The sequence below is a fragment of the Micromys minutus genome (assembly GCF_963924665.1).
Source record: "Micromys minutus genome assembly, chromosome: 20".
Taxonomy (NCBI): domain Eukaryota; kingdom Metazoa; phylum Chordata; class Mammalia; order Rodentia; family Muridae; genus Micromys; species Micromys minutus.
Window position 1 is genome coordinate 13,761,132 of NC_137955.1, and position 13,594 is coordinate 13,774,725.

Sequence of the window (13,594 nt, forward strand, 5' to 3'; positions counted from 1 at the left end):
TGTTATTCATTTGGAAACTGGGAATACAGCCTGACCCAGACGCCTTGGTTTATCTGTTTTCTCTGCGTTCAGCTGGCTACTAAAACTCCTTGGGATGTATGGCTCTCACCCTGAGAGTCACTAAGACGTTTCGAAGATGCACAAGCCCTTAGATTTCTCTATTTAACAAGCCTGTAATATAGGGCTCAGGGTGATGGCTCCGTGGTTTGAAAAGCTGAAATGTGCCCAGAGTAATCGTTCATTTTTCTCTTTCCAGCACAACTTTAACTCCAAAGATCAAATGTACTCAGATGGCAATTTCACTGACGTAAGCGTTGTGGAAATAGAAGCAAACAACAAAAAGCCATGTCCAGATGACCTGAAATCCTTGGACCTGTTCAGGAAGGAGAAAATCAGTACTGAAGGACACAGCAGTGGCATCGGGGGGTCCTCCTGCATGTCCTCTTCCCGGCCCAGCATCTCCAGCACCGAGGAAAACGAGTCTGCGCAGAGCACCGCGAGCACTGTGCAGTACTCCACCGTGGTGCACAGCGGATACAGGCACCAGGTCCCGTCCGTGCAGGTGTTCTCCAGGTCTGAGTCCACCCAGCCCCTGCTGGACTCCGAGGAGCGGCCGGAAGACCTGCAGCTGGTGGACGGCGTGGACAGCGGTGATGAGATCTTGCCTAGGCAACAGTACTTCAAGCAAAACTGCAGTCAGCCTGAAGCCAGTCCAGAGATCGCACATTTTGAAAGGTCAAACCAGGTGTGTTCGGGCAGCGAGGAGGATTTCGTCAGACGGAAACAGCAGCAGGCCTCAGATCACATTTCACAGCCCTGTGGATCCGAGCAGCGGAGGCTGTTCCAGGAAGGCTCTGCAGCCGATGCTCTTGGCACAGGGACTCCCTCGGGTGAACAGATGGAGAGATTTGACTCTGTTGGAATGGAGACAGCCATCGATGAAGACATTTCCAAAAGTTACTTGCCACAGACTGTAAGACAAGGTGGCTACGTGCCACAGTGAAGGACTGGCTCCTGTAGATCTTGGGCAGAACCTGCAAAGTAAAGCTGGGACACTCGTGACTTCAGACGGAGGCAATCTTCACTCCCTGAAGACAGCATCACCTTTAAGGACAGAGTTCCAGCTGGGCCGTCTCCACTCCAGAGCATCTGGGATTCTCCTTCAAGCACTACATGAACTGACTTTGCCCTCCGAGTCTGAGGACTCTCCTGTCTCAGGATGTTTGCACTGTTGAAAACAAAGTGTCTGAGTCTGGAAAGCTTTTGTTTTGAATGAGCCACGGCATTGGTCAGCTGCTGTGCTGGTTTTGAAGAGGCTGATCATCCAGATGCCGGGAGCACAGATCTAACCCCTCCTCAGCCAACAGCATCGTTTGAAGGTGCCATGGGCAGACTGTCCAGAGCGGAAGGTGGTGCTTCATTTCTGGGTCTGTTATTAGACAATATTGGCTGCTCCTTGCCAGTTATTACTGAAGAAAAGGATGAACTTTAAAGATGAATAACACAGAAGCATCCATTTTCTTATGTCACCTAAAACCTCACAAATATCTGCTTATTCTTGATAACATTTTTCAAAGTCAATTTCACCAGGTTGGCCCCTAACTCACAGAGAGCTGTCTGCCTCGGCCTTCGGAGTCCTGGGGTCAAAGGCGTGCACCACACCGCTAGACTTAAAAACTTGCTGTTTGTAAAGGCTTACATTGTTGACATTTTTCTGAACACAGATAAACACACCAGGGACAGATGATTCCGGAGGTTGGTTGAGGAAGCACTTTATCCAGAATGCCTTCAACTTTAAATTACTCTAATTGACTCCACAGTGTTTTTATTTTCAAGAATGGCAAGGTGTTTACTGAAGGGTGGCATTTCCCAGAGCCTCAGGCAGTCCCAGAACACGGCAGCCACCACCACAGTGGCAGAAGTCCTCCTGCAGAGCTGGTGAAGCTGTATGGGTTTCGTTAGTTCGAACCCACAGCCTTGTTCATGCTAGACACGCTCTACCACTGAGCTCCTAGTCTACACATCTCACGTTATTTAGGCTCAAGTGATCCTCCTGGCCCAGCTTCCTGGGTGTCTGGGACTTTGGGTGTGTGCTGCCACACACCCCACCAGGTGGTTTTAATATCTGCCATTTATGAGGTGGAACTTTACACATGATTTAGGACTATCTAAAACCTATTCCTTCTAGTTGCTTTATTAAGGAATAGCCCAGGCATCCAGTGTTTAGCCCTAAAGCCATTAATGTATTTGTGCCTAACTTGTCTGTGTGACATGGAAGGGGGGGGTTAAGGTAGCCACTGGGTAGACAGGGGTTGGCTGAGCGCCTTTAGTGGCTCACAGGACAAGGATGAAAGTTTGAGAACATGTCACTTAGATCATTTCTAGCGGTCACCACACAGCAGCTGAGGAGGAGCTTATTTGGATGCGGTTTTACCTTTGGCTTTCAGAAGGTTGTGTCTATTCTACTTGCTGATGTGTTATCATTTATATTTTTATACTGGGTAATCCTTTTCTGAGTTCTTTCACATGTATAATCCCGGTGAGACAGTACATGCTTTGCTCCAAGAGATTCAGTTGCCTTCTTGGCAAAGCCAGCCTGGGATTGCTAAAACGCCAGACTTGAAGGTTGGTGGTGAAAGTCGGGACAGGCAGGTCAGGTCAGGGTCAGAGAGACAGAAGTCACACTACAAGCTTGCACCATCACCATTCAAGTTGGATATCAAAGCCTGGTCCTGTCAGGACTGAGCTTTCTATGTTTATATCTGCCAGAAATTAACACCTGCTAAATTTCTCACTTTCTCACTGTAAGCAGTCTACTTACATGACTGTATTCATGGTTAGCTATAAGCTTCCTCATATCTAATAGTGGTGCTGTGACCATCGTAGTGTGAAGTCTTTCCTGGGGTAGGACAGTTGCTCAGTGTGAGTTCAGGAATGAACATAGAGGTCATTAAGGGGAGGACCTCATGGAAGCAAGTCTGCATGTTAAATCCCCATACGGGAAGTTCTGCAGAGGGCCAGCAGAGCGCGCGCACTGTATGCACATCCATTCAGATGGGGAATGGATCACCGCTCTTTGTTTAAGAGAGAAACAGTCTTAAACTCATCCTAAGTACAGACTCTGCCGCAGCATGGCTAAGGATGATCTGGATGCACGTAACCTGTACCTTAGGTAGGCAGAGAAGCTAAGCTTCTTTATGTAAAACCAGTCAAATAAAGCTACTTCTGCACGTGTTCTTTTATTCTTTTGTGTGTAAAATGTAGTTTAAGGCACATCAGAAAACAGCCTGTCTTCTGGCTAACACTAGTTCACTGTTTCTAATGCAGTTGCCTCTTTAGGTAGGATTCGTAGAAAAAGGAAGGTTTAATGCTGAATCGATCTTACAAAACAGAGTGTCCATCTTTTACTCGATCAAACACAAAATCTTAGTCCTTTGAAAAGCATTAGTCAGTCCTCAGGGTCATAGAGAAGCAGAACTAGGAAAAGTGCAGCTCGCCCCCTGCACCCACCCCTCCTGTCTACATTTTATTCAGTCTGTGTACGGTTCCTATCTACTGTTCCTGTCTATAGTTCATTCAGTCTGTGTACGGTTCCTGTCTACTGTTCCTGTCTACAGTTTATTCAGTCTGTGCACGGTTCCTGTCCACTGTTCATGTCTATGGTTCATTCAGTCTCTGCACAGTCCCTGAACTGTGTCCATCAGCTCATCCAGGATGTAAGGTTTTTGATTTTCTGGTATTTTGGTTTTTTAAGACAGGGTTTCTCTGTGTGGCTGTGGCTGTCCTGGATCTGCCTGCCTGGTGAGCCACCACTGTCTGCTGAGATCAGAGTTCTTATTGTGAACTTAAAGGGTTAAAGAGGTAGAAGGGCTTATGGGACTGCAGCTTTTGATTTTTTTTTTCCTCAACCCTAATTTTAATAACGGTTCCTAAATGCTTTAACCTTCCTTCTAGCCCACCAGCCACCAGAGGGAGTAGGAAAGAGGTTATTAAGATACAGGAGAAGTGGACCTGTTTAGAAATGGTTCTTTGGAGCAAATCCTGTCTGCATTGTCAGGAAATGAGTTCAGTTCACAGGTCAGCAATGGCCTGCGAGTCAATCCACTTGCAGACACTTCTAGGACACCAGCAGTCCAGTTGAGTAGTGACAGGATAGCAGCAGCGGTGGTACAACCTAGCAGGAACGGCCAGACCTCAGCCTCTGCACAAGTCAGCAGGAAGAAGCAGGAGAGGTTCTCAGCTGTGCCTCTCTCAGTGAAACGAAGATATGCAAGCAAGCCAAGCCCATCGCTGTCTGTTGAGTCCCATATATCATGTGTCCGTGGGTCTGGTCTCACCTCAAGTCTTGCCTCAGTGTGTGAGTCTGTGTCAGCTGACATCACTCTGCCAATCCAGCCCAGCCCAAGTCCGAGGAAGCTGCAAGAACCTGACAGGTTTTTGGTGTGTTTCTCTCTATGGAGTCCTGACCAATAGAGCTCAACAACACATGTGAAGCAAACCAGTACATTCACATGCTTGCTTTAGCAAAACACCAATTCAACACAACTGACTTTCCAAAGAGCCCTTAGGTTTCCACATCGTGGGACACTATCAAAGCTGTTAAAAGTAGAACTTCTAATGTGCCATTAGACATCACATACCATTTCTAAAGCTGTCCTTTTTCTTGTCTACCCACATCTTTAGTAAACTATGGCATAAACTTAGACCTACCTAACAATCATAGGATTCCTCAGTGTTTGCTATAGACCTATGTTAACCAAATAGAACAAGCCAGGAGACTTTAGCCTATTGAGTTCATTCTTCCGTTTCAGGTTACTGAGTTTCTTTTAAAAGCAAGTTTAAAACACAACTTCTGTTTAGTAAAGTTTTTAATGAGATGAGTAGAATCAATAAGCTGCAAAAAAAAAAAAAAAAAAATAGTAAAGGCCAGTTACTAAGAACAACCTCTTGGGCCAGCTTTCGGCTGTAGGTACTTATTGCTGGATCACTTTGCCCAGGTAAGATCACATTATTTTAAATGTGCCTTTCTATGAGTTAGAAAACACACAGCCATCCAATGGCAAACTATAAATAATTCAGACACAAAGTTTTTCTCAAGCCAGATGTATTATCTCTCAGGTTCCTGGTTTCTCTTCCTGTCACGTGCAGGCTAGCATATGCTCACTCCGTGAACGATACAGAGGTGGCGGCTCCGGGTGTTACTCGTTCTGACTTTCTCAGGCCTTTTTGCCGCCTGTAAGCTCCCACAGAGAGTTTTTGTTTTTGATTAACCGGTTGCCAACACCGATGAGGGGTCGGGATGAAAAACGCACCAGGTTGTTTCTTAGTCCTGGGATCGCCAGCTTAGTCTGGTAACTACAGACTGCAAATGCTGTTACATAAATAGAAAAATATGATGCGTCAGACATAAAGGGATAAGACAGGTGTTTGGAAACTCTGTGGCCTTAATGTTTGTGTAATATACTCTAAAGCAAGTGCACCTTGCTGCCCAGGGTGGCAGTGGGCATTGGGCATCGAGTATGGCTCCTCCTCATGCCTTTGCTCTTAGCTGTGCTCTGAGCTCTGTACCGTTCTCTCAACTTTGCCTACTGTGTTAGCGCCCCCCAGTGCCCATTCAGCTTCATGTGGGAAGCGTGTGCGTGCGTTACGTCTAGTCTGTTGCATGTGCTGAGTGTAACCAAAGCTATCGTTTTTTCTGTTGACCCTGTCATAAATGTCTTACTATATCAGCTCTGATCCTTTTAAATAAATTTGAGAAAGAAACTGTTGTCTTTTCTGTCTGAGGTCACCACCGTCCAGGTGTCATCAAATATGGTGTTTTAACATGTACTGGTGTTGGCTAACACAGGTCTTGGTATAGATGATATTTTATCAGGGTTTAATGACTTGTTAAATGCTCTTTTAACATGGAATAGGAGTTAGAACAAACTTGTACACGGTGTTGGCCCCGATAACAGAAGACATGACAATAGCCTACAGTTTGCAGATTTACTATATAAATTCTGGAATTCCAGTATCTTCCCTCCCAGTTCATGGTCCCCTTATGTATTTGCTCAGGGACCAAATATAGAGGCGCTGCGCCACCTTGTGGCCAGTCTGGGTCTGTGCTGTCCATGTTTGTCTTGCCAATGAAGCTAAGTCTGCTAGGGTAGATAAAGGCACCAGCTACCAAGGTCCTGTCTAAACATGATGGATTATACCTACAAACTAGTTAAGGATTGAATCTCACCCCTTCGAATCTATAGTGAGGTTTATACAAAACATTCACTTTGAAATATTTAAGTCGCATATCCACTACAGGTTGTAGAAGCCCAGCTTGCCTTCTAATGTACCAGCTGATTGCACTGTGTGCACGGATAAAAGTCCTTCCTGCTTTCAAAAACATGATCATCCTGTTTCCCTAGAGGGAAATGGCTATCTTACTGGGGATTGTACAGCTTCCTACTGCTTGTTTTTTCTTAAAGGGATATACACAAATTCTTCCATAAGCTACACGTGCTCTTCCATACACCGGGCTCAGTGTGGGCGTTTGGGTTGGGTCGTCACCACAGGAGAGTGGAAGGTGTTCTAGGTTCTCCAATGTATTTACTCTGAGAGGAACCTTTCATCCTCTGAAGGATAAATAGACCCAAGGAGCTGAGGAACCATTTGGGAATGTTTCTTTGGTCTGGACAACGGTTGAAGGGGGCTGAGAGCAATAGAAAAATGGGACAGCAAAGACGTTAGGCATGACTGACCAGTCAGACCAAGACTCCTGAGAAAGAAAGGCAACCAGCTTGGGGGTGGGGGCTGTAAACACTGAAACAGCTTACACCGCTAGCCCTGTGTCTGGGTCCAGGAAACCCAGCCTCCGCCCTAGGGCAGCACCCAGGAATGTCTTAGTGTCAGGGCCTATGTCAAAGCCAACAAGGCCATCTATAAGGGATGAAGGGGGTGGAGCTAGCTGCAGGGACCCGTATGTACCCCAGCCTGGGTGTCTTTACTCACCCTTGATGGCAAGGATCTGAGAATAGTCCACTTCCTCTCAGGGAAATTATAGTCACATAGACACACATCCCCCAGTGACAGTTACACACCACGCAAGCCTCACCTCTCTCCCAATTAGTCATCCAAACACCACATGCACACCTCTCCCAAGGCTGTAGGTCTCCTCCAAGGTTCTTCTGGGTCCCTCTAACCTGAACAATCCTGTCTCCACTCTGGATGCTGTCAGGGAAAGTGACACCGAGGAGTGTGAGGGAGCAGGAAAAATGTGTTCCCAGTAACAACTGCTCCACGCTTTCCCGAGTTCAACCCTTTTTAGTCAGAGACCCACCCCGAAGCTAAAAACAGTGCAAAGCCATACTTAGAAAGCGTTGGGGCGTTGGAAGGTCAGCAGGCTTGGTACAACCTTTTAGACGCTCACCCCACTTGAGATGGCTAAATAAATAAAGCTGCTGTTGTTCACAGAGCACTTGCTGTGTGCTGAGCCAGCCTGCACTGTCAACACTGCTTTGCAGCTCAGTCACAGGGGTGATGCTGTCTCCCGGCTCTACAGGTTAAAATAAACAAGGCTTAAGAAGTCATCAAGCCCTGAGTGAGCGGGCAGCACGTCTGAGGCTCATAAATGCATTATCTCAACACCCTTGCTCCAAGTTACTATGTTCGGCCTTCAAAACTGCAGAATGGGCCACTCCAGAGCCGAGGACAAGGATTGGTGAGCTCATGTGAAAAAGCTCTGTGTGAATGCGCTTAGTTGGGTCTGGCAGCCCCCCACCTCCCATCCCCACCCCACCCCACCCCACCCATGCTCTTGTTCTCCGTAACAGAGTTGAAAAGCTGCTGGAGCTTGCATACCCCGTGGGCATGGTCTCAGCAATGGCTGAGCAATTTAAGAGTGTGGAAGTCCAGCCCATGGCCTGGGGTGGATTGTTCCAAGGAGCAGTCTCAGAGGCGTCCACGGGTTGAGCAGGAGCTGCCCTGCTCAGGGCTCTTCCGGTCCCACCGAGCTTCTCCTGCTCCCTAAGTTCCGCCTAGAGCAGGCCCTTCATCACTGAACCTATATTTGTATCCGGATTTGTTTCTGGGGAACTTAAGAGACCATTCCTGACCTCGATTCTGTAAAAAGAGAAAAGAAACAGAAAAAAGCAGCCGTCCAAACTGTGAAAGGGTAGGCGCAGTCCTCTATTTGCAATGACAGTGGCCAGGCGAGCGAAGGAGGGGCCCAGGTAATGGTTACTTGATGTCACTTGGAATCATCCAAAGTGACAAACTCACTGAACCTCTCAGTTCACCCAACTTCCAGGGTGCATGAAATGCCTGTCTAGGTAACACATATTAACACCTGCTGAGCCACAGGCTCCAGGAAAACCGTCTAGATCCCAGCAGGCTGGCAGCTAACTTTCCTGCTTCTACCGACCGGATACAGCTGAGCCCTCCCACCTAAAACCACCTGCCTCCAAGGGAATCTCTCTCTCTCTCTCTCCCTCTCTCTCCCTCCCTCCCTCCCTCCCTCCCTCCCTCCCTCCCTCCCTCCCTCCCTCCCTCCCTCCCTCCCTCCTCTCTCTCTCTCTCTCTCTCTCTCTCTCTCTCTCTCTCTCTCTCTCTCTCTCTCCCCCCCACACACACACACACACACCACTTTTCTTCATAGACTATGTTTAAGGGATGCTGGCCACCAAAGTGAATTCTGACTAACCGACTTGGGTGTGTCTGTTTTAACACTCTGCTCTCATCTGTGCAGCTGGCACGAGAGGCCATTTCCAAAGCTGTCATGTTTTTCAGGGATCTGTAAAAATATACTCAATGTGAATAAAACAGTTACTGCCAGGAAGCCAAGAAAAATTATGAACTTGAAATAAAAGGGTGTTTCATTAAATGTGCAATAAAGCATAATGTCAGCATCATTCTCTTGGAATTTAAAGAAATGCTATTCATTTATAAAACATTTACAGATGTGATTAGAATTGGTGGATATTTTGTTCGATTAACAGGAGCCCTAAGCCAGTTTGGTGGTACATACCTGTAATCAGAGAATGTTGGACACAAAAGTCAGAGGCTAGCAGGTTCATAGTGAGTTCAACAACATGAACTGTCTCCAAAAAAAAAAAAAAAAAAAAAAAAAGTTTTAACAGAGAGTGATTCCTAAGAAGTCATAAACCCTTTCAAATTTCTCTAGTTAGAGTCTTGCCCAGTGTTTTCAAAAAACAATATATTAAAAAAATTTTTAAATGTCATCTGTGTGTCTTTCTTAATCAGAACCATGGTGGTCCTTGTTATGGCACTGGAAGATGTAATACATTTAAAACATTTTTTCCAACACACACTAAAGTGCTTCTGAGAATACTACAAGTTAGAATGATCTCTTATACATAGCTCAAGCGGTGGAATCATCACTATCACTTTTTATGAATTTTATTTACAGTAAAATCAGAGCTCCTAAGAAAACTAGGGAATGGTAGATAATATAGGGTATTTGCTCAGATATGAAGGAAGAAATTACACAGTATCTCACAGAAACCAAAAGCAAAATGGAAAATTGATCTTAGTAATTTTATGAGAAGATCATGATTTTAAAATATAATACATGTATGCATTTTCTCTTTTTAATCATAAAGCTTATTCATTGACAAGTTAAAAAAAAAAACACACATCCAAAAGATATGTTGTCTGAAGGCTCTGTAGAGCCCTGGCTGTCCTGTAACTCTGTGACAATCAGGCTGTCCTCAAACTCACAGAGATCCACCTGCCTCTGTCTGCTAAGTTCTAATATTAAAGTTGTGCACCATCAAGCCCAGTAAACTCTGTTTTGATCATATATGAACCCCTGAGGCTCAGGACAGCTCTCAGAGGACCCATCTTCATTTATTTTTTTAAAGATTATTAATTTTATTTATAGGAGTACACTGTAACTGTTTGCAGACACACCAGAAGAGGGCATCAGCTCCCATTACAGATGGTTGTGAGCCTCCATGTGGTTTCTGGGAATTGAACTCAGGACCTCTTGAAGAGAAGTCAGTGCTCTTTACCACCGAGCCATCTCTCCAGCCTGAGGAGCCACCTTTAAAACATGCTACACCAGCTTCACCCATTTTCACTGAACAGTAAGCTATAACTCATTTCAACCAAAGTCCCGATGGACAGGCCAGCAGCCAATCAGAATTCACTCTATTCTCCAGTGGTTAATAGAAGAGACACTCATGTGACATCTGAGGAGACTGTGACACTCTCAAATGAAGACAAAGATGGACACTGAAAACTGTATAGATAGCTTGTCTTGCTTCATCCACGGCCTTGTGCTCCTGTGTCCCCCAAGGAGAAAACTCATCTTGAGATGAGACAGACAGACAATCAAATTGCTCCCCACATTCGCCTGGTCAGTGGTAAGAACAGATTACAAGGAGCCTCAGTCACACAGCAAAGCAGTTTGACAACATGTTTCACGAATTTTCCTGGGGAGTCTGTGTATATCCACCCCAAAGGAGGCAACAAGAGACCAGAGAAACTATTCCACTCAGTTCCAGTGGAATGAATTCATGAGTTTAATTGTGATTTACACCATCATGGTGAGGAGGGAGTTACAGAAACACAGACAACTTACTTACAGGCAACAATAACCAGATGTGAAGGTTTCGTGTGGACAACCCCAGAGATCTGACTTCAAGAGCACAAGAGCTATGTCATGTTCAGGGGACAGAGCTTCATAACACTCCAACTGTCCCTCCCCGCTAGGGATTATCATTTCCCCAGCTGTGGGTGTTGCCTCGGCTGACAGCAAACACTGTAGAACAAGCCTTCAATTTAATCTGAAAGGAACTGGTTGCACCCATAATAACTATGCCACGATTACACTTGGGACATGCTGCCTGGCATGCTAGTAGAATGCCGTGCTTCACCATAGCTGGGCAGAACCATTGGCAACCATTGCCTTCCAGAAGCCTAGATCTAACATATTGTCACTACTAATGGCAGCCAATAGGAAAGGACAGAAAGGCTCTGGGCTGACACCACAGATCCTGACTCTCATTGGTTACCCCAGCTGATGCGAGGGTCCCAAGCTGAAAAATCTCTACCTCTAATACACTTTCTTTCCCACTCACTTTGGGAAAGGAACGATAATTGCACACCCTTGAGACGAGCTTAGTTCTTTATACCACTCTCCACATTCATCCGCTGATGCCTGCCGTTCCTGCTGTTCCAGGAGCCAAGCACACTTGACCCCAGAGCTACCCAAGGCCTGATGCTCTAGACCTGGTAAGTCCACAATGCAATGTGAGGTCACCAGTCACCCTCTGTGGTCTTTACCTGTAGGCATCCTTGGCCATCTTCTAGGGAAGTTGCTTGAACCATTTCAAGCCCATGTGATCTCCCTCTAAAGTAGTCTTGGCATCTCTCACTCCCTCCTCCCCTTTGCCCCTTTCCTTGTCTGGTACCAAACTCACATAGTTACTGTGAATAAGCATGCAAAATCCACTGGACTCCATGAACCTGCCTTTTTCCCCATTCATCACATTAGCCAGGTGTTGGGGATTGGTTCTAATGACTTAATAGGAATCTGCTTGTCCAAACCCTGAAGGTCATTATCCCCAATTATGTTTTGATCAATCAATAAAGAGCCAACAGCCAATGGCTGTGTGGAAAGAGAGGGGCAGAACCTTTAGATTTGTGCAGTCCAGGAATTGGGAAAAAGGAAGACAGAGGGTCACCATGACTTGGGGGAGAAGGATCGTATGTAAGAGCTGCTGGAAAGAAAGCCAACCAGCCCCGTAAGAATTCAAGTAAGTGGCCACTGGCCACTTTTTTCCCCGATTGGGCCTGGGGGGAAGGTTTAGGAGTGCCCAGCCTTTGAGTTAGTCATAGCATGTCAAAAATTAACCAGTGTGTGTGTGTGTGTGTGTGTGTGTGTGTGTGTTTCATTCTCAAATCCAGTTTGCTCCTGGGCAGGTGGAAGCATGCAACCCAGCAGGAGCCAGAGTGGTTTAGCCCATTACCACTATAGCTGAGTCTTGCCTCTGGCATACTGTTCAGCTTTTATGGGGTTAGTGACTATCTGTAACTTAGGTACATACTGCTATGTAGCTCCATGCCTCAGGTACCACAGAACTTGCTCAAAGGACTGTCCTAGGTTCATCCCCTTAGCTTTCCTAGCCAAGAACTTGAGAGAGGTTTCCAAGAACACTCAGGAGGCAGGAACCCCTTGTTCCACTAGCTTGTGTACAAGTTTTCTGTATTAGGTTTTGTTGTTCTTATTGTTTCTGGTTTTAATTTGGGGATGGGGAAGACCAATGAGTCTCTCTCTTCTAGAAATGAGAAGGAAATATTGTTCTAGGTCTCAGAGCAATTGCCCTTGGGTGGAGCATGCCCCCCCCACACACCCTACCCCTGATGAAGAGATAAAAGGATGTCCCATGGAGCTAGTCCAGGAGATGTCCTGACTCGTCAGCTAGGAAGCTGTTGCCAAGCTTGTGTAGAAATCAACAGCCAGCAAGTCCCTCATTTTTCCTGGAACTCCTTTATATTTCCTGGAGGACAAGACAGCCTGGTGGATAAACATATCTCGGAAGGAGCTGGACAAACCCCTTAATGTGCTGATACATAGAGAAATGTGCAGCCTCGGGTCTAAGTAAATTGTTGATTTTGAAGGGATGGTTGTATTACTGCGGGTGTATTCTTTGAGCTGTTTCCTCCGAAAGCAGTTCTGAAGCACAGAAAGTGGAGACTTCCATGTGTCTAGCCATGGTTGTCATGCACCCCAACAGGGTTGAAGGCTTATCTCTGCAAAATAAAACCACAGACATCCTGCTGGGCCTGTGACCTGGTTGGTCTAGGGGGTTTTAGTGGCCTAGGTCTTCTAGGTAGGGTGCCAACAATAAGACAAACGCTAAGCCTCCAGTTGCATGCAGGTACAACAGCTTTATGCCACTTTGAGAAAGCAGAGGGACCTAGCCCTGATGATGTTGCAGAGAGAGGAAGGAGAACACATTCCAGGAGCCACAGAAGGATGACACATTCGAGAAGCTAGGAAAGGCCAGGATGCTTTTTCACAATGGAGCACAGCTTTAACTTTGACCCAGAGAGACCCAACCTGCACAACTCTAAAGGAATTAATTTATGTGGTTTAATTAAATTTATAAAAATGTACTACAGTAATGAAATGGCTCAGCAGATTAAGAGCTTGCTGTGCAGGCCTGGCTTCCTCTAAGCCCCAGTAAAGAAGAAAAAACAGAAAAGACTGTACAAAGTTGCCTGCTGAATTCCACATATGTGCTGTGATACCCACACCCACCTACACACAGTAGGCACACGCATACATAATAACAGTAGGCTTTATTCCCCCACAGGATACTCTTGGACTTAACTGAAAGCTCATTGCTTGAGTCAATAATTTAGAAGACACTTCACTCCTCGTGTGAAGCCATCCGCTTTACCAGCAAATGTAAAAGGATTGAGAGGCTGCAGCAGGTGGCTCCAGAGCTCACAGAGCCATCTGGGGAGAAAGCAGTTCTGAACTCAGGAAGAGGAATGAGGAGGCTCTGTGAAGTCTCTGAAGGCCAGGACTGTCACAGGATCTGTAAAGGGGACCTAAAGACTGGTGAGACAGGTTTTTCCAAAAAAT

The 13,594-nt window shown here is 46.0% G+C and overlaps 1 protein-coding gene across 1 annotated transcript in view; it reads left to right on the forward strand.

Moving 5' to 3' along the window:
- IL6ST (interleukin 6 cytokine family signal transducer) overlaps positions 1–5,741 on the forward strand; it is a 44,433-nt gene extending 38,692 nt beyond the window's left edge. Inside the window, exon 17 of the mRNA XM_080933550.1 lies at positions 257–5,741. Coding sequence (XP_080789676.1) covers positions 257–1,003 — 747 coding nt within the window. The 3' untranslated portion in view covers positions 1,004–5,741. The remainder of the gene's footprint in view (positions 1–256) is intronic.
- Positions 5,742–13,594: the final 7,853 nt, after the last annotated feature.